Source organism: Papio anubis, chromosome 2 (genome assembly GCF_008728515.1).
Source record: "Papio anubis isolate 15944 chromosome 2, Panubis1.0, whole genome shotgun sequence".
NCBI classification, from domain to species: Eukaryota; Metazoa; Chordata; class Mammalia; order Primates; family Cercopithecidae; genus Papio; species Papio anubis.
The window spans coordinates 115997972-116024261 of NC_044977.1; the positions used below are offsets into that span (position 1 = coordinate 115997972).

Genomic DNA, 26290 nt, shown 5'->3' on the forward strand with positions numbered 1-26290 from the left:
GGATGATATAAAGGAGTTTATGGCTTTCACATGTAATTTGTTAAGTCAGAAACACTGAAGAGGAAATATCCTTTGCATCAGCAAAGCATCAGTTGTTTAAAAACATCTTTAACATGTATTTTATAGAGGTAAATCTATATTTCTTTACACTAGTTTTTGGTCATCTAAAACTTCAAACTGAAGGTTAATAGTCAAAACATTCTTGAATTTAGTAGAACCCATTTACTTTCAACTACTTGTTCAGAGCTTTATCACCTTCAATAAAAGTGCCAGGAATGTAGGTATGATGGAAATATCACAAGAGTGTGAGGGCAGGTAGGATAAGAAGAATCATGATGCACCAAAATAGAAAGCACTATGTTGTACATGAAGTTATATGAATTTTTATAAAATGCAGTATCTATAGAAAAGCAGATACATCAGCTATAAAAAGGACTGTGAATAAAATATTTTTTTTCAGTAATAAAATTTAAGTGAGTAATTTTTGCATATGGATACAAATGGTAAATATTTAAAGTACTCTCCTGGAAAATTCTACTTTTTTTTAAGTAGCTCTTTTAAAGTGGACACCTGTAAAATATAGTGGTCAAGAAACAATTGATTCAGATTCTCCTTGATTTAAATCCTAGCTCTCCCCCTCAGTGGCATTTAGTAAATGCCTAATTGCATTTTTTAAATTTTTTTCATTATTATTGATGATCTTAATAATAACATAATGGCACAAACTCTAATGTCAATCACAGATTATCAGAATGTCTTGACATATTTCAGTGGGTAAACACTGATACCAACTTTATTTTGCCTTCTTCAAATAGAGTCAAATGAAAGTAGGTCCTCATCATTTCAGTCTCATAGGTATATCACATTCATACTATATGACCAGTGGTATATATGGATGCTTTCCTAATGTTACATAGAATATACCAGTATCAAAATGTATGAGCAGTGGAGCATGAGTGTTCCATTGGTTTTCAAAGGCTGGATGGGTTGGTAATGACATGTACTTTCTCTTCTATTTCTGTTATAGTCCAGTGGCATACAATCTGAAGATAACTGGCTGAAGTAGGATTTTGGGGGTGGTATCACACAATGAAGACTGAATATTCCAGAATAACAATGTCTACCTAAAATGCAAACATGCCGATAACACATACACATGCACACACTTATACACACACACTTCCACAAATTCACTCACATCTCTGTGAAAATTGACTGTATAATTAGGCTGCCTTTTTCTTTCTTTCTTTTTTTTTTTTCAGACGGAGTTTTGTCGCTCTTGTTGCCCAGGCTGCCGTGCAATGGCGTAATTTCGGCTCACTGGAACCTCCGCCTCCCAGGTTCAAGTGATTATCCTGCCTCAGCCTACCAAGTAGCTGGAATTACAGGCATGAGCCACCACACCCAGCTAATTTTGTATTTTCAGTAGAATCGGTTTCATCATGTTGACCTAGGCTGGTCTCAAATTCCTGACCTCAGGTGATCCACCCGCCTTGGCCTCCCAAAGTGCATTTTATTTTTTTCCTAGTGCTTTTCCACATTCACTGATACTATATCTTGCATAACGTCACTGCAGCTGTGGCTAGCCAATCTTTTTATTTATCTTTCATGGATTCATCACTCCACACACAGCTCCACCTTAACTCTTAGCCAAATAAACTCATCCTTTGCTTCAAAGATCCATCTGGCAAGAGCTCCATTACCCACTCTCTGTAATCCAGCCAATTTCTCATTACACTCACCCATATTTTTCCTTCCAGAAAGATAAATCTGCATTTATGCTCTTTAAAGTTACCCTAGGAATCCAGTCCTCAACTTCTTCAGGCACATTCCTTCTATTTGACCACTTTCATTCTTTCCTTCACTGAAATTCAGTTTCCATTTGTGAAAAGGGAAAATTATATTTATCTCATAGAACTGTTGTGGTGTAACTACCTCTTTTTTCGACTCTTCCTTCTCCTACTTCCAAAGCATGATTATTTCCTGGACTTTATGATAGGATTTCTACTGTTTTAAGCTTCTTAAAATTATACTCTGTAATTTCATCTTCTCCTTTCACCTCATTCCCAGTGATTCTCCAGTTGTATTCTTTCGAATTTCTTACCTTAGTTCCAGGCTTGATTTACCAAATCCTTGCTGTTTGAGTATTCTGTCCTTTAAGACTTCTCATTTTACATAGAAATTCCCAGCATGAATTCCTCTGAAAACTCTGTCATCTTTGTCTTCTCTCTCTCCCATGGACTCATTTCATTTTCTTTTATTTCTGCTCAGACTTTATATTCCATCATCATTCTTCTTGTCTTCTTCTTCTACCATCCATTTCTGTATAATCTCACCTATTCACAATGTCATACACCATTTCTGCCTTAATAATTTCTAAAGCTTTATTTCCATCCTAGTTCTCTCTCTCTCCCAAAGTCTAGTCTCAATTTTACAATTTAAGTCCTAGATATTTTCATCAAAATATGCAATTATAGTTTAGAATACTTGCTTTAAAGCAGTCTCACTCTATTTCTATTCCCTAAACGGTTCCCTATCGTACATTCTCTAAATCAGTTAAGGATACCATTCTTGCTGTCATCCAAGCAAGAAATCAAATTTTCACAGTCTCTTCATTCTTCCTCATTTAGTACAAGCAAACACCAATTTAACCTTAAATGTCTCCCAAATTCTTTCTTCAAATCCCACCGTAATCACAAAAATTCAGCTCATCATCACTATGATGATGGATAACAATATGGATAAGGTTTAAAATTAAAATGATGATGGTGAGGATTGTGGCAACAGAAAAACATTTATGAAGTGTAAACTATGTGCCATGGACTGCTCCAAGTGGTTGGCAAATTTATGTTTTTAATTTTCACAATTACCTAATAAAGGGCATATGCCTACTATATACAAATATAAATAAGCACATCACTATATTTCCCAAAGAACTGAGAATTCATCAAAGGCAGGAGCCATATCCTACATATCTAAAACAATCATGTAAAATAAACCATACTAAATGAATACATTAGTATTTAGATACCTCACTGTTATCACAAATGCAATTTATTCAAATGTAAAAGCATTACATGTCTCCTTCTTCCAAAATATCCTCTTTTACCCCTCACAACTTATCTAGATATAATTATATTAGATGCACAGCCATCCATCAAACCTAGTACCTTAGCATTATGTCTGAATCCTTTCAAATTAGCCTCTGGTTACCAACAAGAACCAACCCTTTTACTCCTTCATGAGCTTGTCTCCTTAAATTCTGCTGCTCTAAGTTTAATTTGTTACTTGCCTTTGCATTCTTAGATTATCTGAGTGCTCATCTAGGTAATCCAACCAGAGTCACTGTAACACAGAACTAGAGAAAATGAAGAGAAACAAATTATCTAATTTTGAATAACAGGGCACTGCTTCCAATCTCAGAATAGACTCTATGCCAACCAGTATTCTTCTTGAAAAAAGGTCTGTTTCAATTTGAGAAAATTTTTATTTGCCAATGGTTCTTTTAGTTAAAGCTTCTTGTTTTATTTTGTTTTGTACTGATCATGTTAAATGCTGCTACTTTATGCTCAACTAATTTTCATGTTAGAATAAATGGAAATTGCATAGACAAATAGGAATAAGATTGTGCATTTTATGCTTGTTTTTTTTCTGAGCATATTAAACTTGTGAAAACACAGTATATGTTAGTTATGTATCTACACACTAGAAATACAGCAATAAACAAGTCAGCCATGGCCTTTCATCTCAGGAAGAGAACATTTTATTGCAATGAAATAGGCAATAAACAAATATATCAAAAAGGAATATGGTTTATGGTGATGTATTAAAAGAATTAAAAATCACACATTAAGACAGAGGCTGGCTAGTTTAGTCTGGGAGGCTGGAGATATTTAATCTGACAACTGAATGACAAGAAGGAACATAATATAGGAAGTTCAGCAGAAACAACCAAAACATGTAAGTATTAATAGGGGATCAGCTTGGTGTGTTTGTTGGAAGAAAGGAGAAGGCCAACATTGTGAGATTTAAATAAGCTTAGTAAGTTTCTGCCTTAAATTAGTACCCAATTTACTAGTTCTTTCCCCTTTTTTATTTTTGTGATTATGAAGATAAACTATTAACTAATCAATTTAATTAAATGCATTTTGCATAGACCCCTTTTCCAGAATAGTCTATTACCTACATACCAACGTTATTGTAGATTATGTTACTAAGCAACATAAGATATGTTAATAAATATGATTTAGTAATTACTAAGTGTTTTATAGAAATATAGACAATATTATGGGTTTTCTAATCTAGAAAAGAAAAATGATGCCCCAAATAAATTTGTATAGGTCAAATTGTAAACTGGAAAAAAATATAAAATATGATCCTAAAACTGCTCAGAAATCAGAGTCAAGAATAAACACATTAATATTTTCTTAATTTTTTTTCTCCAAATTCCTATTTACTTACATATAAAATAATTTCTAGGCAACATAATTACTTCATTGCATCTGAAGGTTATAAAGTCATTATTATCAATGCCCATATGCTCTTCCTTATTCTTATCTCTATTCTCTTCTTCCCCAAATCTGCCCTAGTGCCTGCACTGAACCCTTCATTAACCAAAATGAATGCAAACACCTACATAAAATTTATTAGGAACTCTGGAACAGACACTTGAGCATATATATAGAAGCCTAAATTTTAAAAGAATCTATTTTTATTCTGAAGTTTAAGCAGTGTAAATATTTAAATCACATAAATACATAGATCTTATACAATCTATATTTTTAATTATTCTTCCATTATTTTCCTTTCTATTTTCAGATTTACTAGAGGTTTGAAATTTTTTTCTACAGAAATGTTTTTGTGACAAATATATGGTAGCATAGTGCAACAGTTTTAGGAACTCAAAAGAAAATCATCTATGTCAATATTCTTACATGAGTTACATAATACTATTTTCCTTCTCTCTATAACAATTTTAAATTTAACACTTACTGTTTTTTTAATAAAAATGTTCTCTTCTAGTTAGGCCTGTCTCTTACCATCTATAGAAATGATTTCAGTCTCTGTAATCATCTCTATCAAGAAATCTGTGTATCTGTTGAATGACTGGTACGTTTCTATATAATTTGAACAACATAAATGTGAAAAACAATTTATTATTTAATTTTGGCTGCTAGGAAGCTTGAAAGCAAATTTGTGACCTGTTTGACAGTTTTTCAGCACGTTCTGGCATATATTTTGTGTACAAATTTTAACTGTTGTATTGTCTTAACCTTATTTCTATTATGTTTATTTATTTATAGCCTATTGCAAAGTAGAGAATTTTGAAAAATCCTCTGTTTCCAAGGAGAGGAGAAAATAAAGCAAGTAAATACATAAATAGATACAATTTCCATGCTTTGTCTTGCCTGTTCTTTTGACCAGTGAAGGCTTTTTTCCTTCTGGCCACTTATTCTAGTTTATCAAAACTACCAGAGAAAGTTCAAATCATCTCTCCTCTATGAAACCCTCTGTAAATTCCTAGATTCTTCTATAATTTCTGATTTACATCCCTGTGTTATAACAATACCAAGAATCAGCAAGAGTGGAAGCAATGTCTACCTTTTGAGGCAGCGTATTTCTCCATCTCTGAAAGTTCCCTCCAAGAAATGTGGATGTGATGGATAAATTTTCAAGATTTATCAGTAGTTTAATGGAAGATATGCTGGTCTATGATTGCATTAAAGGTTATAAATAAAGAGGAAGATAAAGTACAGTAATCTTTCATTCCTCTCTTCTCATGACCTGTTTTCAAAGGGGCTTACTTTTGAGAGAAGAAAGGAATCAAGAGATAGAATGGATTTCAGCAGTTGAATCAGATCTCAAAATGAATCTTTCACTGAAGTTTCAAGTCATATGGCAAAGTTGATTGTATGGTTTAACAAGCGTACGTGCATACCTTTTGCATGTTCATTATAGACTACGTTAAATTTAGCAGGTGGCTTTTCAAAGTATTTCTCTTTTGACTTTTTTAGTCGGTAGGATTTTATAACTTTATTTTTTTATTTTTTGAGACATAATATACAACCTGCATTACACTCATCAAGGGTTTAAAGGGACAGGTAAATTACATTTCAATATAAATTATAGAAAGCATTTATGAAAGAGCCTCCCAAAGTGTTCAGCCATGCAGATGGTTAAACATATCTATCACCAGAGCAACAAAATAGCATTGTCAAATAAAACTATTTACACATACTTTTCCTGAAGAGTAATTAGAAGCTCAAGGGATCAACTGAAGCTCAATGCCCTTTTGTGTATTGTCATCCTAATAACATTTTCTTTGCAATCTTTCAGTCACCTGTTATTCCTTCACTGATATATCAAGTCTAATACTTTCCAATAATAAATCAAATACATGTTTGGTTCATAGTCCTCCCCCAAAAAACTGTGATACAAAGAAAGTTGGCTTACTGTCCTACTCAATTAGCTAAATTTATTTAAACTCCTTCCAAAATCCAGAGAATAGCATACAAAGTAATAATTACATTTATATACTTATAATCTTCAGATTATTACTGCATCTTTTGTTCAAAGAAAACTTCAAAGACAGATTCAAACTTTTAAATAGATGGAAAAGTTTTTATTGCATGATTAATAATAATGTATAGACAATCAAGTCATCCTGTAGGTATGTATCACCTTTTCTTCAAGAAGATTCCACAGTGACTTTAATTGAAATGTAAAATGTTTCCCTTTGAAACAATTTGAGTACCATAAAATATTATTTAAATCAAAGGGGATTAAACAAACTCCAGGAACAAGCTCTATATTTCAAAGTGTTTAAGAATTGGCTTTTCCTCCAACAGCAGGTTTTAACTAAGCACCATGTCATTAACCACCTTTATCTCATGTTCTATTCAAGTACGCTGCTTGCCATCTTATTTCTAATAAGGTAAATATTCAACTTCCACTTAGAAAGACAAAGAAAATATTAGCTCCTAAGCTCAGTTAGGTTGCTTTCATTAACTATTTCTTATGCTTTACTTCGGATTTTGTTTTCCTAATCTCTTTTGCCTGCTGCAAAGACACTCTCTTGTACCTGGAAAAAGTACTCAGCCCTTTTCACATGCACCTTTGCCTAACTCACTCTTTTGGGTCAGACTCACCTTGGATTTCATGCCTTGACATTTTCAGCAACTTTCTTTGCTCCAAATTTGCTTGATTTTGTTTTGAGACTATGAGACTTTCCCAGCAAAGATTCTGGAAATTTCAACTCCAAGACGCCCTGTTACCTCAATATCTAAGAGTCAACTCTTAAATTCCTCAGGTCTTCAAGTGTTTGAACCTATCATGAAGGGCTAGTGAAAGCCTTCCTCATGGAACACAGGTCCAACAAGAGCTCCTTGCACTTCTGTTAATTGATAATGCTATTAAAGTTCTGTAGGCTTGGAAGGAAGAGTCACACACTGGTTAGTCCTCTTTGTGGCATCAGAAAGATTTCAAGGCACTGACAGTCATGGTTTACAATGATGAATACAGAGATATTTTTCCCACCACAGAAAGTAAGCATGCACACCAAACCAGTATAACAGGTTGGAGGACAAAGTACTATTACCCTCAGGCTCCAACTTGGAAGTACAGACACTAAGTCTCCTCCTGCCTAGATTTTTTTTTCTTTTATTTATTTTAAATAGAATTAGTATCATTTCTAAACAATGACTCTATTATGAAGAAACATTCCATACATGTGCCTATGAACTTACAAGGCAACTTCTCCTAGTGTAATGAAAATTAACTAAATGTCTTACAAGCTAATGTAACTTTTGTTTAGTAAAGAGAAAACCCAAGCCTGGATGGACAGGTTCCATAATAAGCTCACTGAATACTCAACAATGCTTTCAAGACCATAAATATATAAACTAAAAGACATCAGTATGGAAAATATTAATAAGACTGCTTTCTCCATTAGAAATAGGAAAGCAAATTGCTCTAGAAAATAATGCACCAAATTCTTCTGTAAAACTGCAGCAAAAGCAGTTTTGAGCACCAGGCTAGAGACGTGGCCTCTGGCAATGGCTTCTGTGAAACCGAAAACAATTTTCCTAGCTTCATAGGATCCCTGTTACTCTACACTGTAAAAACACTGGACTTGAGACTCTCTATCTTCTAGCTCAAAAATGTTAATTTTCTGAACATTATTTTTTTCCTAACTCTGACGACCAAATTCTCCTTCAGTGGGTTGATGAGTTCTCTCCTCCTGCTGATGGCTAGCTAGAGTTAGCTCTGCATTCCTCAGGGTCCAGCCAACTCTTCTGTACTTGGAACATCTTCCCCCAGAGTTCTACTGTTTTGTAACCTTTAGAGTAGGGGTATCCTAGAGCTAAAGAACTAAGAAGAACTGAAGTAGGAAGGAGAGGTATTATTAGAAATGCTCAAAACATCCAAGCAGCTGGTAGGCAGCACGAGTGCCAAGTGTATTCAACAGCCCAGGGGAGGCCTAACTCAAAGATGCCTCCTCTCACAAGATTGTCCCAGCATTAAACTCAGAAATACTTTTTTTTTTTTTAATTAATCTCAAGGGCCAATTAGTATATCATATTCTTTCCAAAGAGGAAAGTGGCCTTGAATATATTTCGACTAAATATGAAAAGGAGAGAAAGAACATGTTGAAAGCTCATGGGAACTGGATTCCTGAGGTAGGAGGAGCTCAGCAGGTGAAGCACAGAGCTGCATGCTGATAGATTCTGTCCCCATTTTACAATTCTGACTAGGACTTACCCTGCCTATTAATAAGAATACTGGGAGAAGTAGGAAATGGACATCTTTCCAGGCAGAGAAGAGGTAAGTAGCCCTAATAAGTTCAAGGATGGCCTCTGAAGAAACTTTAGCCTAAGGCATATTCCAGGTAGTTCCCTTCCAGGAAGGAAGCTGTCTCCCTCCCACCTCTCAGCCATGTCCTTCTACTCCTGTTACAGGCCCATGGAATGATAGAGTGCCACTCAGTGGTGTATGTGAGTTTCCAGACATTATGCAAGAAAAATGATCCCTTCCTTTGCAAATAACAATGCTTAGAAAGCACTCACCCCTATTCCTTATGCCATATTATTTGTACTTTACTCATATTTGTAAAGCTTAGAAAAAAATTCTAGCATTCTCTCCTAACCTAGATAATTTATTTTATGAATCCTGAGAACATTATGAACCTTCATGTATGACAGTTTTACACAGTTCTCTGCTGGGGTTACCTTGTCATTGGGACTAAAAGGAGGAGATTCTTTTTTATTTTTGAAAAGCTAATTAAAATCTGTTCACATAGCTCAAGATAACTTTGGAATAACTTCACTTTTATTCAAGAAAAAATGGGTTCTCAATACTATCAGAAACATTAAATGTTAATGGCATATGGGCTCCACTAACCAGGGCACATGCAATTAGCTCCCTGGGAGTATAATTGGGTCAGAGATGTACAGAAAAAGCACTATAATGAATAATCATTGACAATATCTGTGGTTAGCCTTTCAAATTGTAATTAGAGATCATTCAGTGAATCTAGAAAATCTAGATGCATAGCCTTAGAAAATCATTATTCAAAGCACCTGATGGAGTTCCAGTGATAATCTACATAATATATTATCCTCATAGTCAAAACACGTAAGTCATCCACATGTTTAATATACAAAACATATTATTTTAACATAGTTATTTCCACTGAACAACATCTGTTTGTAAGTGGAGCTGAGAATCAGTATTATTTGAAAGAATCTCAGAACTTTTTATAAATGCCATTAAGTCAAAGGTGAAATTGGAACATTAGAAAATAACTTTTCATTCACTTTGGTCATTTTGAAACTCAATTTCAGATTTTGGACAGGGTATCACCCAGACAACAGGAAAATGTTAAGGCATTCCATTGCCTTTATAATGGAGAGAAATCCAGAAATGAAACCAACAACTGAACTACCTTCAGTTCTTTTTAACTCTCACTTGATTAATAGGTGCTCTTAAGAATCTTAATGCAAATATAACTGGTAGGGAAGGATTTCAACACTCCAAGAAGATAGATCTGAAATATTTACAGACCTACCAAGGACACATTTAAACACCAATAAGATCAGAAGATAATATAAATTTTTGTTGAAAAGTTTTCAGAGTATACAAACAAAAACATCCTAGTATACAACTGATTTCACAAGTTTTCCCCAACTGCAAAAGGTTTACAGATTAGGCACGTTGTTCTTGAACTTAAAGCACACCATTCAAATTATTTACTATAGCACTTATGTTAAATTTTATGCATGGTTTTCTGATTAATAATTCTGAAAATAATTGTATTTTTATACATATATATGGATAGGGGAAAGGGAAGGCTATCCCTACACAGTGAAACATATGTACTACCAGAAACATAATATACATACAAAGCACCAGAGAAAAAGAAACAAAAACAAAATGTATACACAATCTGGGATTCAATTAAAAAATATTACTCATGATCCTAACACAAAGAGGGATCATGAGGGAAGTGGAGAGAGGTCTGGTTACTCCTTAGTTTATTTTGACCCCTGAATAGACAGGTGATGTACCCACACAGCCTAGGATAGGCTATTTAGGTGGTTGCCAAACCGTAATAAATATTTTATGTAAAATCATTATCATATGAACAACTGTAACAACCTAGATGCTTCCTATATACAAGGAAAAATATTAGAGATAAATAAGAAATATGTTATAATCTTGTACATAATACCATTTGACCATAAGACACATAGAAATAAATTATTTTCATTATGTGAAATGATCCTTTTACCTTATTGTTTTTCTTGAATAGAATTTATTACATGACTTTTAAAATTAATCTTTTAAATTAAAAATGCTTCAGAGTAGCATTTTACACAGTATTTCAAGAAAGATTTTTAGGAAATATGCAGAGATAAAAAAAGATTCTGGGATTCTTAAGCAGGCTACATAAAGATTAAAGAAATGAAAGAAAAATACAATAATTTAACTATAAAATAGGTGAATATTTTTAGGATCATGCAGATCTATGTGACTTCATGGTGTTCTAGAAGTCTATAAAAAATATGGATTAGGCCCAATATCTAATTTCTTTTTATTCTTTAAGAAATAACTTTTCTTACTCAAAAATGTGGTATGTGAGTAGCCTTAAATTTGTTTCTGTTAACAAGCCTCTAACCAGAGATGCCTAGTCAAGCCAATGTCAACAAAGCCAATCCTTTCAAAGGACAAAGGTATGTGATTAAGTAACACCTGTGAAATAAATCACAGTCTCCAAACTGATAGGCTCTCCCCTGACCCCGTTTTCTACCTTAAAAAAAAATGGTTATATTAATTACAAGGAAATTTAGCTGGTAAACCCCAGAGACGGCAAAACTTAATTACCAATAAACATTCCACAGGTAGAGACAAAAATCAAGTTTCTGTTAATGTCGGAAAAGGTCCAACATGAAAATGCACTGAAAGTTGGTTATACCATTTCTTCAACATTATACTGGGGATTAAGGCTAAAGCATTCCATACCCTCCAACAAATTTGTGAATCTGTGTTGCCTGAGTCTTTGTAAACAATTAAGAAAACATGCTTCCTCTGAATCAACAATCTCCACCTCTTTTCTCACTCGCAAAAAACACCTTAAAAACAGGGTCAGGGCACCTGAACACGCATGCAGGGATGCGTGTGTGCACACACACAAACACACAGACTTTGTAATCAACACGGCTTAAGTTTCTGATCGTGAACATTTCATAGGCTGTTGGTACTTACCTTGCAAAGATATGTTAGGTAAAGTTGCTTCAGTCTCTCCCATTTTATTATTTCTTTTTAAAGAGGGCCAAGCAGTTTCAAGTCCTGTCACCTACCCTGCAAGCTCTGTGACCTTCTGATTTTCTACTGTAGTATTGTAACAGTATACTACCTGCTTTCTTCTGTGAATAATTACCATTCTGCTTCCTGAGTTACCTGGGCTTGCAGGACCTGTTTTACTATGAAGTGAGATCATATCTTTTGATCCACTGTATGGCTATGAAAGTGTACTTCATAAAACATTGCTTTGTTTCTGTTTTGATATCAACTTTTAATTCTCCACTTTCACTTTAGTCCAGAAACATATTTATATTTTCCCCTAAAAGAGCATTGATATTACCAGTACACCATGCTTCACAGTCAGACTTTGGTTTCTTTGTTTTTGAGTGTTTTTAATCTACTCTTCCTACAGAAATCAAATTTAAAGTATATTATACAACATTTTTTTTTTTAAACCATAGGGAAATGAGGAACAGCTCAGAGTCAGTTTCGTGCAGCAGTGTAAAGACAAGTTTTGGAGTATCTCTAATACTTGCTGTGTGACTGTAAGCAAAGAATATAACATCTTTGAAACTTAGTTTCCTAAACTGTAAAATAGAATAATATCTAGTATGTATTAAGTATGTATGATTAGTATGAAGATTGAAAACAATAATGTATGGCTGTGCTAAACACTGAATAATGGAGAATAAACAAAAGCAATTTCTAATTTTCCTCTTCCTTTCCCTTCTTCTTCTTCCTTCTCTCCCTCTTATTGTTCTGATGAGCGGAATGAATGTTGAACTGTAGCACTGATATCCCAGACCATGTACTGACATCAGTTATGCTACTTATTAACTGAGAGACCTTAAAGAAACAGTTCAACCTAATCTTGAAATGCCTCAAGGTCCTCATTTGTAAAAGGAGACTAGTGTTTGCGTTTTTAATAGAAACATGGTGAATATTAACCTAGATTAACTGTTGTGACTCAACAAAAATAATTTCCAGCAAACAAGAGCAACAAATTGGAGATGTATCTTTAAATATTCATTTGCATGTGAGAAAGGAAAGATATCACAGAATTAAGGCAATTTATTTAAGCTTTGTCCCCCATAAGACACCTAGAATAAAAAACAATCTCCACTTTCCTCCCTCTAGAAATCTTTAACTTTGGCTGTAGTTAGACTAGTAAATAAATGAATAAATATAAATATATATTTATATTCATATATATTAATACTTTATACATTATATATTATATGTTTAATATATATAGTAACAATTATATATTATATTCAAATTTATAATACACAAAACATATTTTTTATTAATCTAACTACAGCTAATTTATATATTGGCTATAGTTATACATATATGTATATATATGTATATGAAGCTCAAACTCCTTTCTTTATAGTCCTTTGCTTTTTAATTTGAAAAAATCTATATATTAATACTATGTATGCTAGTTTACTAATGTAAAAATTTACTAATGTAAAAGTTGATTAAGTTGTGTAAAGAACAGAAATGGCAAACAACAGAAGTTTTTCTCAAAAATATTAGAAATAAAGGCAAACATGACATTAAAAAGTTCTGATCACAACTGAGAGTTGTCTCTTTCATTTATTACCTCTCTAAGTCTTGGTTTCTTCATCTGTAATATGAGGGGCTGGACCATTGATAACCCATTCTATCTTTATAATGTCAGGAGCCTCTGATTTAAAATCCAGGTTGTGGTTTGTTCCAGAATAGAATATCCCTTTTCATATATATAGAGAGAGATAGATATATAAAATGCTACATACTTTACCAAGAGTAACTTCAATGTTTGCCAATAAAACACTGTAATCATCACATTCTTACTTCCCCTTAAAAGGACCAACATATATATCAATCCTTACTCATTATGACAAACCTGGAAATGTATTTACAGACCTGCCCCAGGCACTGAAATTAGTCAATAACATTTATAAAGCACCCATTATCTATGAGCTGAATTATAGCATGTGGTAAATTACAATAAAGTAGAATAGAGAAGTCCTATTCTTAAACAATAACAAAATCCATAAAAATATGAACACCAAAAAGGTCAAAAGGTTGCAACTTCATAGAAAGTAACATATATACTGATTCAGTAGAACTGAACTAGTTGCAATACTAATGAAGTGCCATGCACACACACATTTTCTTTCTCCTTTCTGGGTCTTTGTGCATGCCTGGAAAATGTACTCCAGGACATTTTTTTTTTAATATACCTGGTGAGTTTTGTACATGCCTAGAAAACTTCTTCACCTCCCTTTTGTGGAATTCATATGCAGAAATTCTTCTTGAATTCAGTCTGAGTTGAGGTCCTTTCGTTGTGCTCCCAGATGCCCGTTAACAATTCTAAACTTTTCCTTTCACCATGGCTCTTATCACATTACACTATACGTAGAGTAGGCCCCCTTAACCTCAGGGGAATACATTCCAAGATCCTTAGTGGATGCTTGAACCACATACAGTACCAAACCCAAATGACATCAATCAGAACACATTTGTGTTCATGTCTTCCACCCACAAATGGAATGCCTTTTACATCTTAACTAAGCAATTATCACACACCATGGCTGTAACTTTTGCAGTCTGAGGTGTGACAGCTACACTAGCACAGATTTCTCTTTCCTTCTTCACAATTTTACAAATAGAAGATATGTTCTTACAGTAGATCTTGGAAACCTCAACATAATTTTCTTTTCTTTCCTTATTAACTCAAAACTTTCATCTTTTCACTTAAAGAAAGCACTTTACAGCTTCTCTCTGGCATATCTGAATTGCTGGCATCATGACTCTTGCATTTTGGGACCATTATTAAGTAACATTAGAGATGAAAACACACACCAAAATACCATGAAAGTCCCTCTGTTAACTGAGATGGATCCTAAGTGACTAATAGGCATCTACAGTGTGAATAAACTGGATAGACGGATGATTCACATCCTGGGCAGGACAGAATGAGATCTCATCATGCCACTCAGAATGATGCACAATTTTACACTTATTTATTGTTTCTAAAATTTTCCATTCAATATTCTTGGACCACGATGATCATTGAGAACAAATTGTGGAAAGCCAAAGTATAGATTAGGGAAAACTACTGTATTTCTTAATTATTTCTCAGACTGGGCACAGGAGCTCACGCCTGTAATCCCAGCACTTTGGGAGGCTGAGGTGAGTGGACGCTTAAGCCCAAGAGTTCAAGACCACCCTGGTCAACATAGCAAAATCCTGTGTGAACAAACACTACAAAAATTAGCTGGGCATGATGTACAGCTACTCAAAAATTAGCTGTGCCTGTAGTACAGCTACTCAAGAGACTGAGGTGAAAGGATTGCTGGAGTCCAGAAGTTTCAGGTTGCAATGAGCTATGATCATACCACTGCATTCTAGCCTGAGTGACAGACTGAGAACCTGTCACTCTCTCTCTTACTTCTGTCTCTCATATGTGCATATATATGTATATAGTCATGTATATGTATATATACATATATATATACATCTCTTTCATATATGTGAGAGATATATTATACACATGTGTGTGTGTATTTCTCTCCTTGCAATCTGTTATGCCAAAGACACTTTAAGTATTCATCATGTTCATGGCACCTAGCCCAGTTCCTAGCACACATTGAGCCTTCAACGAATTTTATGAAAATGAATAAAATTACCATCATCAGAAAGGGTAAATAAAAGAGTCTCAAAGAAAAGAAAGACACAGAGTAGCAAAGAAGATGATAGAAAATTTTCAGGAGGGAAAAGTAACAAATTAAAGCTTAAAAGTGAAAAGTGATGAAGGAAAGTAGGGAGTTTTACCTGCAAGAGCAAAACATTAAGAGTTAGAAGGATATAAGAAATGATGGCAATTATGAGAATTTCCAAAATAAAAGTCAAAACCAGGATAAGAAATGAAAGAGAATACAAAGTTAATACACAATCGTCATGCACTGAATAATGATGTTTCAATCAATGGTGGACTGCAAAAACAAAGGTGGTCCCAAAAGATTATAATGAAGTCAAAAATTTCCTATCACCTAGGGATGCTGTGGCTGTCATAATGTCGTGGCTGTCATAATGTCATAGCTGTCATAACATCATAGCTGTCAAAATGTCTTGCATAAGACATTCCTCACATGTTTTGTGTTGATATTGATATAAAAATAGCCACTAAGCTGTCACTCATGTAAAAGTATAGTACAAGCCCGGCACAGTGACTCATGCCTGTAATCCTAGCACTTTGGGAGGCCATGGCAGGTGGATCACCTGAGGTTCAAGATCAGCCTGGGCAACCTGGTGAAATGCCATCTCTACTAAAACTACTAAAAAACTACAAAAATTAGCTAGGTGTGGTGGCGGGAGCCTGTAGTCCCAGCTACTTGGGAGGCTGAAGCAGGAGAATCACTTGAACCTGGGAGGCAGAGGTTGCAGCGAGTGAGCTGAGATCATGCCACTACACTTCAGCCTGGGCAACAAGGGGAAACTCCGTCTCAAAAAAAAAAAAAAAAAAAAAAGCATAGCAAATACAATTATGTACAGTACACAATATTTGATAATAAAAACAATGATACTGTGTTATGTATTTAGTATACTATACTTTTATTGTTATTTTATTCTTTTAAAGTTTTTTGTCATTTTTGTTTTTAAAACATGTTATCCTTAATTATTATGGATACACAATGGTTGTACCTATATACGTGGTAAAAGTGATATTTTGGTACAAGAAAATAATGTGTAATGATATTAGCATAATTGGGGTATCAGTCACATCTAGTATTTATAATTTTTGTGTTAAAATCATTACAATTTCACTCTTAATGATTTTGAAATGTACAATAAAGTATTAACTACAGTCACCCTATTGTGCTACCAAACACTAGATCTTATTCCTTCTATCTAACTGTAGTTTTGTACCCATTAACCATCCCGTTTATCCCTTTCTCTCTACTACCTTTCGCATCCTCTAGTAATCTTCATTCTATTCTCTATCTCCACAAGTTCAAATTATTTTTCGTATGTCTCCGTGAGTGAGAACATGCAATATTTATCTTTCTGTGCCTGGTTCATTTCATTTAACATCATGGCCTCCAGTTCCATCCATGTAGCTGCAAAAGATACGATTTCATTCGCTTTTATGGTTGAATAATACTCTATTATGTATAAGTACTATATTTCATTTATTCATTCATCTGTTGGTGGACACTTAGATTGATTCCATATCTTGGCTATTGTAAATAGTGCAGCAATAAACACAAAAGTTCAAATAAATCTTTGATATTGATTTCCTTTCTTTTGGATATACACCCAGCAGTGAGATAGCTGGACCATATGGTAGTTCTATTTTTGCTTTTTTTGAGGAACTTCCATACTGTTTTCCACAGTGTCTATAATAATTTACATTCCCAATAATAGTTTATGGGGGTTACCCATTCTCCACATCCACACCAGCATCCATTATTGCCAATCTCTTTGATAATAGCCATTTTAACTGGGTTGAGAGGTTACATCATTGTAGGTTTGATTTGCATTTCTCTGATGATTAGTGATGATGAGCATTTTTTCATACACCTGTTGGCTATTTTTATATCTTCTTTTGCAAAATGTCTATTCAGATTTTTGGCCCATTTTTAAAACAGATTATTTTGTATTGCTATTCAGTTTTTACGGCTCTTTATATATTTTGATTATTAATCTTCAGATGAATAGCTTCCAAATATTTTCTCTCATTCTGTAGGTTGTGTCTTCACTTTGTAGATTGTTTCCTTTGCTCTGCAGAAGGTTTTTAATTTGATGTGATCCCATTTGTCTATTTTTGCTTTGGTTGCCTCTGCTTTTGAGGTTTTACTCAAGAAACCTTGCCCAGACCCATTTCCTAGAGCATTTTCCAAAATTTTCTTTTTGCAATTTCATGGTTTAAGATCTTAGGTGTAAGTCTCTCTCTTTTTTTGGGGGGGGAGGGGGGGACAGAGTCTCACTCTGTGGCCAGGCTGGAGCACAGTGGTGTGATCTCGGCTCACTGCAGCCTTGCAAGGATTTTCCTGCCTCAGCCTCCCGAGTAGCTGGGACTACAGGCACCCGCCACCATGCCCAGCTTTTTTTTTTTTTTTTTTGGTAGAGACTGGTTTCACCATGTTGGCCAGGGTGGTCTCGATTTCCTGACTTCGTGATCTACCCACCTTGGCCTCCCAAAGTGCTGGGATTACAGGCATGAGCCACTGCGCCCTGCCAGATGTAAGTCTTTAATCAATTTTGATTTGATTTTTGAACATGATGAGAGATAAGTATAGTTTAATTTTTATGCATATTGATATCCAGTTTCTCCAGCACCATTCTTTGGAGACTGTCTTTTCCCCAATTTACGTTCTTGGCACCTTTGTCAAAAATCAGTTCGTGGTATATGTATGGATTTATCCCTGGGTTTTGTTTATTCTGTTCCACTGTCTATGCATCCATTTTTATGCCAGTTCCATGCTGTTACTGTACCCTTATAGTATTATTTGAAGTAAGGTAATGTTATGACTCCAGCTTTGTTCTTTCTGATCAGGATAGCTTTGGCTATTCTCAGTCTTCTGTAGTTCTGTATAAATTTTAGGATTGGTTTTTCCATTTCTCTGAAGGATTTCGTTGGTGTTTTCATGCAGATTGCATTGAATCTGTAGATTACTTTGGGTAGTATAGACATTTTAACCATGTTGATTCTTCCAATCTATAAATATGGAATACCTTTCCATGTTTTTGTGTCCTCTTCAATTTCTCTCATCAATATTTTATAGTTTTTTATAGAGATATTTCACTTCTTTAGTTAAGTTTATTCCAAGGTATTTAATTTTACCTATAGCTATGGTAAATAGGATTACTTTTTCGGTTTATTTTTAGATAGTTCTTTGCTGACATAGAAATGCCACTGAATTTGTATGTTAACTTTTTGTCCTTCAACTTTACTAAATTTGTTTATCAGTTCCAATTTTTTTTTGGTGGAGTATTTAGGTTTTTCTAAATATATGGTTATAACATCTGCAAGGAAGGATATTTTTAATTATTTTCCTATTTGGATGCCCTTTATTTCTCTTGTCTAATCGTTCTGGCAAGGACTTCCACTACTAAGTGAAATAAAAGTGGTGAAAGTGGGCATCATTCTCTTGTTCTGGATCTTAGAAAAAAGGCTTTCAGTTTTTCCCATTTGGCATAATACTAGCTGTGGTTCTGTTTTGAAAGGTAGTTATCATGTTGAGGTTTGTTCCTTCTATACCCAAGTTATTTCTAAGAATTTTTATCATGAAGGTATGTTGAATTTTACCAAGTACTTTTTTGGCATCTATCAAAATGATCATACAGATTTTCTCCTTTATTCTCTTAAAGTAATGTATCACATGATTGATTTGCATACATTGAACCATCCTTGCATCCCTGGGATGAATCCCACTTGTTCTTGATACGTGATTTTTTTAATGTGTTCTTGAATTCAGTTTCCTAATATTTCATTGAGGATTTTGGAATCTATGATCATCAGAAATAGTAGCATGTAGTTATATTTTTTGTTTTTTCTTTGCCTGGTTTTGGTATCAGGATAATACTGGCCTTGTAGAAAGAGTTTGAAATTATTCCCTCCTCCTAAGTTTTTTAAAATAGTGTGAGTAGGACTGGTATTAGTTCTACTTTAAGTGTTTAATAGAATTCTCCAGTGAAGCCATCAGCTCCTCAGCTTTTCCTTAATAGGAGGCTTTTTATTACAGATTTGGTCCCGTTATTTATTATTGGTCTGTTCCAGATATAAATTTATTCATGGTTCATTCCTGGTTAGTTGGACGTGTCTAGGAATTTATTCATTTCTTCTAGGTGTTCCAATTTATTGGCATATAGTTGCTCATAGTATAGTTGCTCCAAACAATCTTTTGAATTTCTTAGCTATCAGTTGTAATGTCTCCTTTTCAACTCTGATTTTATTTATTTAGGTCGTCTCTCTGTTTTTTTTTTTTTTTTTTTTTGGTCTGGCTGAAGTTTTTTTTCACTTTTGTTTTTCTATCCCCCAAAACCTTTGTGCTTCCTTGCTTTTATATTGTCTTTGTTTCAATCCCATTTACTTCTGCTCAGATATTTATTATTTCTTTTCTTCTTCTAACACTGAGTTTGGTTGCACTTGCATTTCTCCTTCTTTAAGATGAATCATTAGGTTGTTTATTGGAAGCTGTACTTTTGATGAAGGCATTTATTGCTCTAAGTTTCCCTCTCTTACTACTGCTTTTGCAGTGTCATATTGGTTTTGGTATGTCATGTGTCCATTTTCATTTGCTTCTAGAATTGAAAAAACTTCCTTCTTAACTTCTCTAATGATCCAGTAGTCATTCAGGAGCATAATGTTTAATTTTTATGTGTTTGTAGAGTTTACAAAGTTTCTCTGGTTACAAATTTCTAGTTTAATTCCACTGTAGTCAGAAAAGATACTTGATATAATTTCAGTTTAAAAAAAAAATTAAGACATGTTTAGTGGACTAATGTATGGTCTATCACTGAGAATGTTCCATGTGTTTAGGAGAAGAATGTGCATTCTGCATTTTTTGATGAAATATTATGTAAATGTCTATTAGGTCCACTTGATCTATAAATTAGGTTCCATGTTTATTTGTTGATTTCTTATCTGGATGATATGTCCAATGTTGAAAATGGTGTGTTGAAGTCCTCAGCTATTATTGTACTGGGGCCCCTATCTAGCTCCAATAATGTTTGCTTTATGCATCTGGGTGCTCTAGCATTCACAGCATGAATATTTACAATTGTTTAATCCTCCTGCTTAATTTACCTATTTATCATTATACAATATCTTCTTTGTCTCTTCTTACAGTTTTTGTCTTGAAATCTATTTTATCTAACAAATATAATCCTCTTTTTTGTTTTCTATTTGCATTGCATATATTTTCTATCCCTTCATTTTCAGTCTATCTGTGTCTTTATATGTGAGGTGAGTTTCTTGTTGGTAGCATTTAACTGGATCTCGTTTTTGTTTTTAATCTGAAAGGATATTTAATATAAAAGCAGAAAAAGAGACAAGTAACATATAAAGGAGCTCTGATATGTCTGGCAGCAGACATCCCAGTGGAAATCTTACAGGATAGGCTAGAGTAGGATGAAATATTCCAAGTGCTGAAGGAAAAAAAATACTTCCAACCTAGAATATTATATCCAGCACAATTACCCTTCAAACGTGAGGGAGAAATACTTTCCCAGCAAACAAAAGCTGAGGTATTTTGTAAACACCAGGCCTGTGTTACAGAAAATGCTAAGGAAATTCTTCACTCTGAAATAAATGTATGTTAGCAATCAACAATAAATTATCTGAAGGTATAAAAACTCACCGGTAAAGGTAAGTGACAGAGAAATACAAAATACTGTAATGCTTTAAATGTTGTGTGTAAAATACTTATGTCTTTAGTAAGAAGATTAAAAGACAAACCAATCAAAAATAATAGGTACAACAATTTTTAAGAAATAGACAATACAGCAGGACAAGATGTGGAGGTAGGAGGCAATGATAATGATGATCCTAACCTTGTGTAGGCCTAGGCTAATGTGTGTGTTTGCATCTTTTTTTTTTCTTATTTATTTATTTATTTATTTATTTATTTATTTATTTGAGTCAGAGTCTCACTCTGTCACCCAGGCTGGAGTGCAGTGGCGCGATCTCGGCTCATTGCAACCTCCGCCTCCCAGATTCAAGCAATTCTCCTGCCTTAGCCTCCCGAGTGGCTGGGATTACAGACACCCGCCACCATGTCCAGCTAATTTTTGTACTTTTAGTAGAGACAGGGTTTCACCATGTTGGCAGGACTGGTCTGAAACTCCTGATCTTGTGATCTGCCCTCCTCGGCCTCCCAAAGTGCTGGGCCTACAGGTGTGAGCCACCACCCCCAACACATTTTCATTTTTAACAAAAAAATTGAAAATTTTGGGCCGGGCGCGGTGGCTCACGCCTGTAATCCCTGCACTTTGGGAGGCCGAGGTGGGCGGATCACGAGGTCAGGAGATCGAAACCATCCTGGCTAACACGGTGAAACCCCGTCTCTACTAAAATACAAAAAATTAGCCAGGCGCGGTGGCGGGCGCCTGTAGTCCCAGCTACTCGGGAGGCTGAGGCAGGAGAATGGCGTGAACCCGGGAGGCGGAGCTTGCAGTGAGCTGAGATGGTGCCACTGCACTCCAACCTGGGCGACAGAGTGAAGACTCCGCCTCAAAAAAAAAAAAAAAAAAAAGAAAATTTTAAGAAAGTATTAAAAATAGAAAAAAGCATATAGAATAGGAATATACAAAGAGAAAATGTTTTTGTACAGCTGTACAATGTGTTTTAAGCTGAATGTTATTACAAAATAATAAGAAAATAATAAAAGGTTTGTAAAGTGTAAAAGAGTCAATTAAGATTAACTTATTGTCGATGAAAGAAAAATATGTTTTATAAATGTAGGCTTAAGTTTACAGTGTTTATAAAGTCCATAGTAGTGTACAGTAACATCCTAGTTCTTTGCATTCACTCACCACACACTTACTGACTCACTCAGAGCAACTTCCAATTCTGCAAGATCCATTCATGGTAAGGTCCTATACAAATGTACCATTTCTAATCTTTTATGTCATATTTTTCTGTACCTTTTCCATGTTTAGATGTGTTGAAATATACAAATACTTACTATTGTGTTCCAATTGCTTGCAGTATTCAGTATAGTAACAGGCTCTATGGGTTTATAGCCTAGGAACAACAGGCTATACCATATCGACTACATGTTCAATAAGCTATACTGTATAACTTAGGATTGTAGTAAGCTATAACCTCTAGATTTTTATACTCTATAATGTTTGCTCTATGAAGTACACTCTATGATGTTCACACAACAACAAAATAACTTAAGATATGTTTCTCAGAATGTATCCCCATTGTTAAGTGACGCATGACTGTAGTTTAAAACACACACACACACACACACACACACACACACACACACACCAAAAACATAAAGCATTGGTGAACTTCACTGAAAAGCTGTGAAAATGAAACTGACATAATTATAAAAATTATCATGAAGATTTTCAGAAACTTGAAAGGCTCACAGTGAATGAGTCCTCTATATGCATTTTGAACCATTTCTGTAAAAATTACTGAGTGCATTTTTAAGAAACTTATATGACACAATAGTAAACATTATATTCAACTACATCACCTATTCATGTTTCCAAAAATCCCACTCCTAAGTGATTTCAAAAAGAAAGTGGGCAAAAGAGAATATTTCAAATACTATCATTTATCATTCAGTTGGAGAATATCACTTATAAACTACTCAAGGGAAAGAAACTAATTTTGCAGGTTCAACTTATAAGGTCAGTTACTGAAGTAATTATTATTATTATTTAGTTCTGATTTGCAAAGGAAGACATTTGTGAAAATTTGAAGAAAATTATAAAGTGGTTTTCAAAGCATGAATGTTGGCATTACATGTCGTAAAACATGGAAACTTTGGTATATAAAATGTTACAAATGCATTGAATTACACAACCTTGGCACTTAATTGTTTTTTAACAAATAGCATAGCACAGGGAGAGCAAAATAACTTGATTGAAACGATAGATTTTAACCATGGATATCATGTAGAGAAAATAAAAGGAGAGTGAAGAAGTAAAAAAAAAAAAAAAAAAAAAAAAAAGTAAGAGAAGAGAGTTAGAATACTTAGATACATAATCATTCAAGACATTATTAGAGCAAAGATCAAAAATATGTGCTCCACAGAGATCTAGTATGGATCTAGTATGTCAAAAATTCAAAGAGTTGAAGAAAAATTCTATGCTCAGCTACCTGAGTGGGTCTTTGAAATTATAGTTCCAAGAAATAGATAGATGTGCTTTTTTTTTTTTTTCAAATACATACTCTGATTGGCATTTATTGCATGCATTTTAGAGTAAAGCTAACCTAGTTCCCATCTAGTTCTACTCCAGTTGTTTAAACTGTTTCAGTCTGTTTCATCATCTATAAAATGGTGCTAACTAACAGTTTTTGAAAGAATCAAATGAGATAATATTTAAGTTCAACATAGTGTCAGGCAAGTAATAAGATGGTTTAGTCTCTCACTATCTCACTATCACTCCAACAAAATTTCCCAATCCTGGCCAGCCATCTAAAATCAGACAAACATGTTCAACTGTTGGGAACTAATGGCACACAAAATTTTCTGAGTTTAGCCTATTTTTAAAAAGTTTATTTCTTGATTAAAATAAAGTCGTCAATAGGATAAGAGTGATAAAGTTTGCAACATGATATTATGAGTTATACGGCACTAGAACCAGGCATTTTATAATATTTTATAGAGCAAATATTCTTCTTTAAATTTGGAACTTTTGTTGGTTGTTTGTATCCAAGAGGTACCAGGTTGGGGATTTTTGATCATGCATGTTTAATACTTGTGAATTCTCCAAGAAATAAGATATACAGGTAAACTAGGAGAGTAGGGGAAGGCATATACAATATAAGAAAAATGGATAGAGACAGATTAAACAAGATTATTTTGTGCTTAGGTATATTGACCCAACATATTGCATCTTCTCTCTTCTGGATCTCAGTGACACCATTAACCCAGCTGCTGTAGACAGAAACTTAGAATTTATCTTTGTTTCCACCATCACATTTTCCAGAGTCACTAGGTTTGATAAATTCTGTGTCCTAACTATCATTGAACTCTACTGCCTAAACTTTCCATTTCCTCTAGGTAAGGTCATTGTCATCTCTTGCCTGGAAAACAATTCCCTAAATACAATCTTTCTTCTCTCTAATCGATGCTCTCTATATCTGCTATAGTGATCTTCCTAAAACATAGCAATCATGCCAGTTCCCTGCTCACATATGTTCATTGGCCCCACAGCCTACCCAATAATGTCAACATGTTATCAGCAAAATTGTTTATCCTGCTGACTCCTAACCCTTCATTAACATTTAGCTCATTTAACTCCTCTGTAAAGGCTTCTCTGATGTCCCCAAGCATACTTAATATTAGAAATCTAAGAATATATCATATATACATAATTATATTTACTTTTCTATACATGTGATTGTTTTCAAAAGTCAAAAAACATTAAGGCCTACTCAGAGCTTTACATTGGGATTGACTTGTGGATAAAAGTATCCTTTAGATACTACTAACTAAACTTTTAATTCTCTATTTTTTTTTATGATGCTGTATACAAAACTTTAAGAAAGTTGATATTGTTGGAGAACAAGGAAAATAACTCTTTCAGAGACATAGAGTGATGTCAGCAAGAGGCTAACTAGACTTATTTGGCTCTCATCCTCTGACAAAAAGGAAACAATACAATAAATAAATAACTGCAACTACTGTTTGACTGCAGTGACTGAGGAAGTATGTTACAAAGCACCATGGAAATGACAAAATCCCTCTGGACCACAGAAACCTAGTATAGCAACATAGAGAGGAGAACAAAGCATTCTGCCTTGGCCACACTATCTCTCCTGCGGGATCAGATTAGAGTCAAGGGGGCTTATTCTTGTAGCAAAAAGGTAAGCTAGAGATCCTTGGTGGTCCCCACCACTGCTGCAGATGTGAGTGGCATGTTTTATTGTTACAGGAGGGTCCTCCAGTCCTCACAGGCCCCAAGTCCACTATGGACAGTTGTTGGGAGTCCATATGGCTACATTGCTCCAGAACAGAAACCCCCATAGTATGCTCTACCCTGGCAACCTAAGCTGATACATCATGGTGCCATCTTGAAACTAGATTCACAAGTGCAATATACCCTGCCCTGGGGGCCAAGGGCCACCAACCTCGTGCATTCCTAAGATCCTACTACTTAGTTCCACTAAGTTAACATGCATGCCTGCAGTAGCAATTCCCCTACCTCCTGCAACCTAGGAAGTAATGACCAAGACCCTGATGGCTGAAACCATGAGGCACGCTATCCCCCAGAAAAGCAGGTGGATCTACACAACAGGGAAGTCTCACCCAGAAAACTAGCCCACATGTGCCCACCCCTGGCCCAACAACCTGCTTAGAGGTGGCCTTGCCCCATCAAAATGAGCTCCCACTTAAGTGCTTGACCTGAACACACCCAGCCCTGGCCTGAAAACCTGCATGGAGGTGGTCTTGCTTCGTTGGAGAGAATGTAAAGTTGTCAAGCTTCACATGCACCTGTCCTCAGCATGACAGTCACCAGGGGAAGTGGCCTTGCCCCACCAGAGAGAACCCCAGATAGCCAGCCAGGAGGTGCCCTGCCTTCCCTAGGAAAAAACCTCCCTCAGCTACCTAACTCTCATGTGCCCATCCTTGTCCTGACAGCAGGACTGAAGGTGGCCCCACTCTACTGGAGACAGCCAGGGCAGCCACTCAGCCCATCCTGGCAGGAGAGCCAGCCCAGAGATGGCCCACTTGAACACAGGAAATCCTGCACAACTGCCAGACTCTCATGTGCCTACCAATGACAAAATAGCCAGTTT

General features: G+C 34.9%; 1 protein-coding gene across 10 annotated transcripts in view; it reads right to left on the reverse strand.

Annotated features, from left to right (window-relative positions):
• NAALADL2 (N-acetylated alpha-linked acidic dipeptidase like 2) overlaps window positions 1-26290 on the reverse strand; it is a 1420296-nt gene that overhangs the window by 943745 nt on the left and 450261 nt on the right. Inside the window, exon 1 of one of the 10 annotated variants that reach the window (XM_021933745.2) lies at window positions 11764-13028. The exons of 8 other annotated variants lie outside the window; for them this stretch is intronic. In XM_021933745.2, the coding sequence (XP_021789437.1) occupies window positions 11764-11806 (43 nt within the window). In that variant the 5' untranslated portion in view covers window positions 11807-13028. Of the gene's footprint in view, window positions 1-11763; window positions 13029-26290 lie in introns of those variants that run through there. One more of the 10 variants, XM_009201342.4, reaches the window with a different exon arrangement.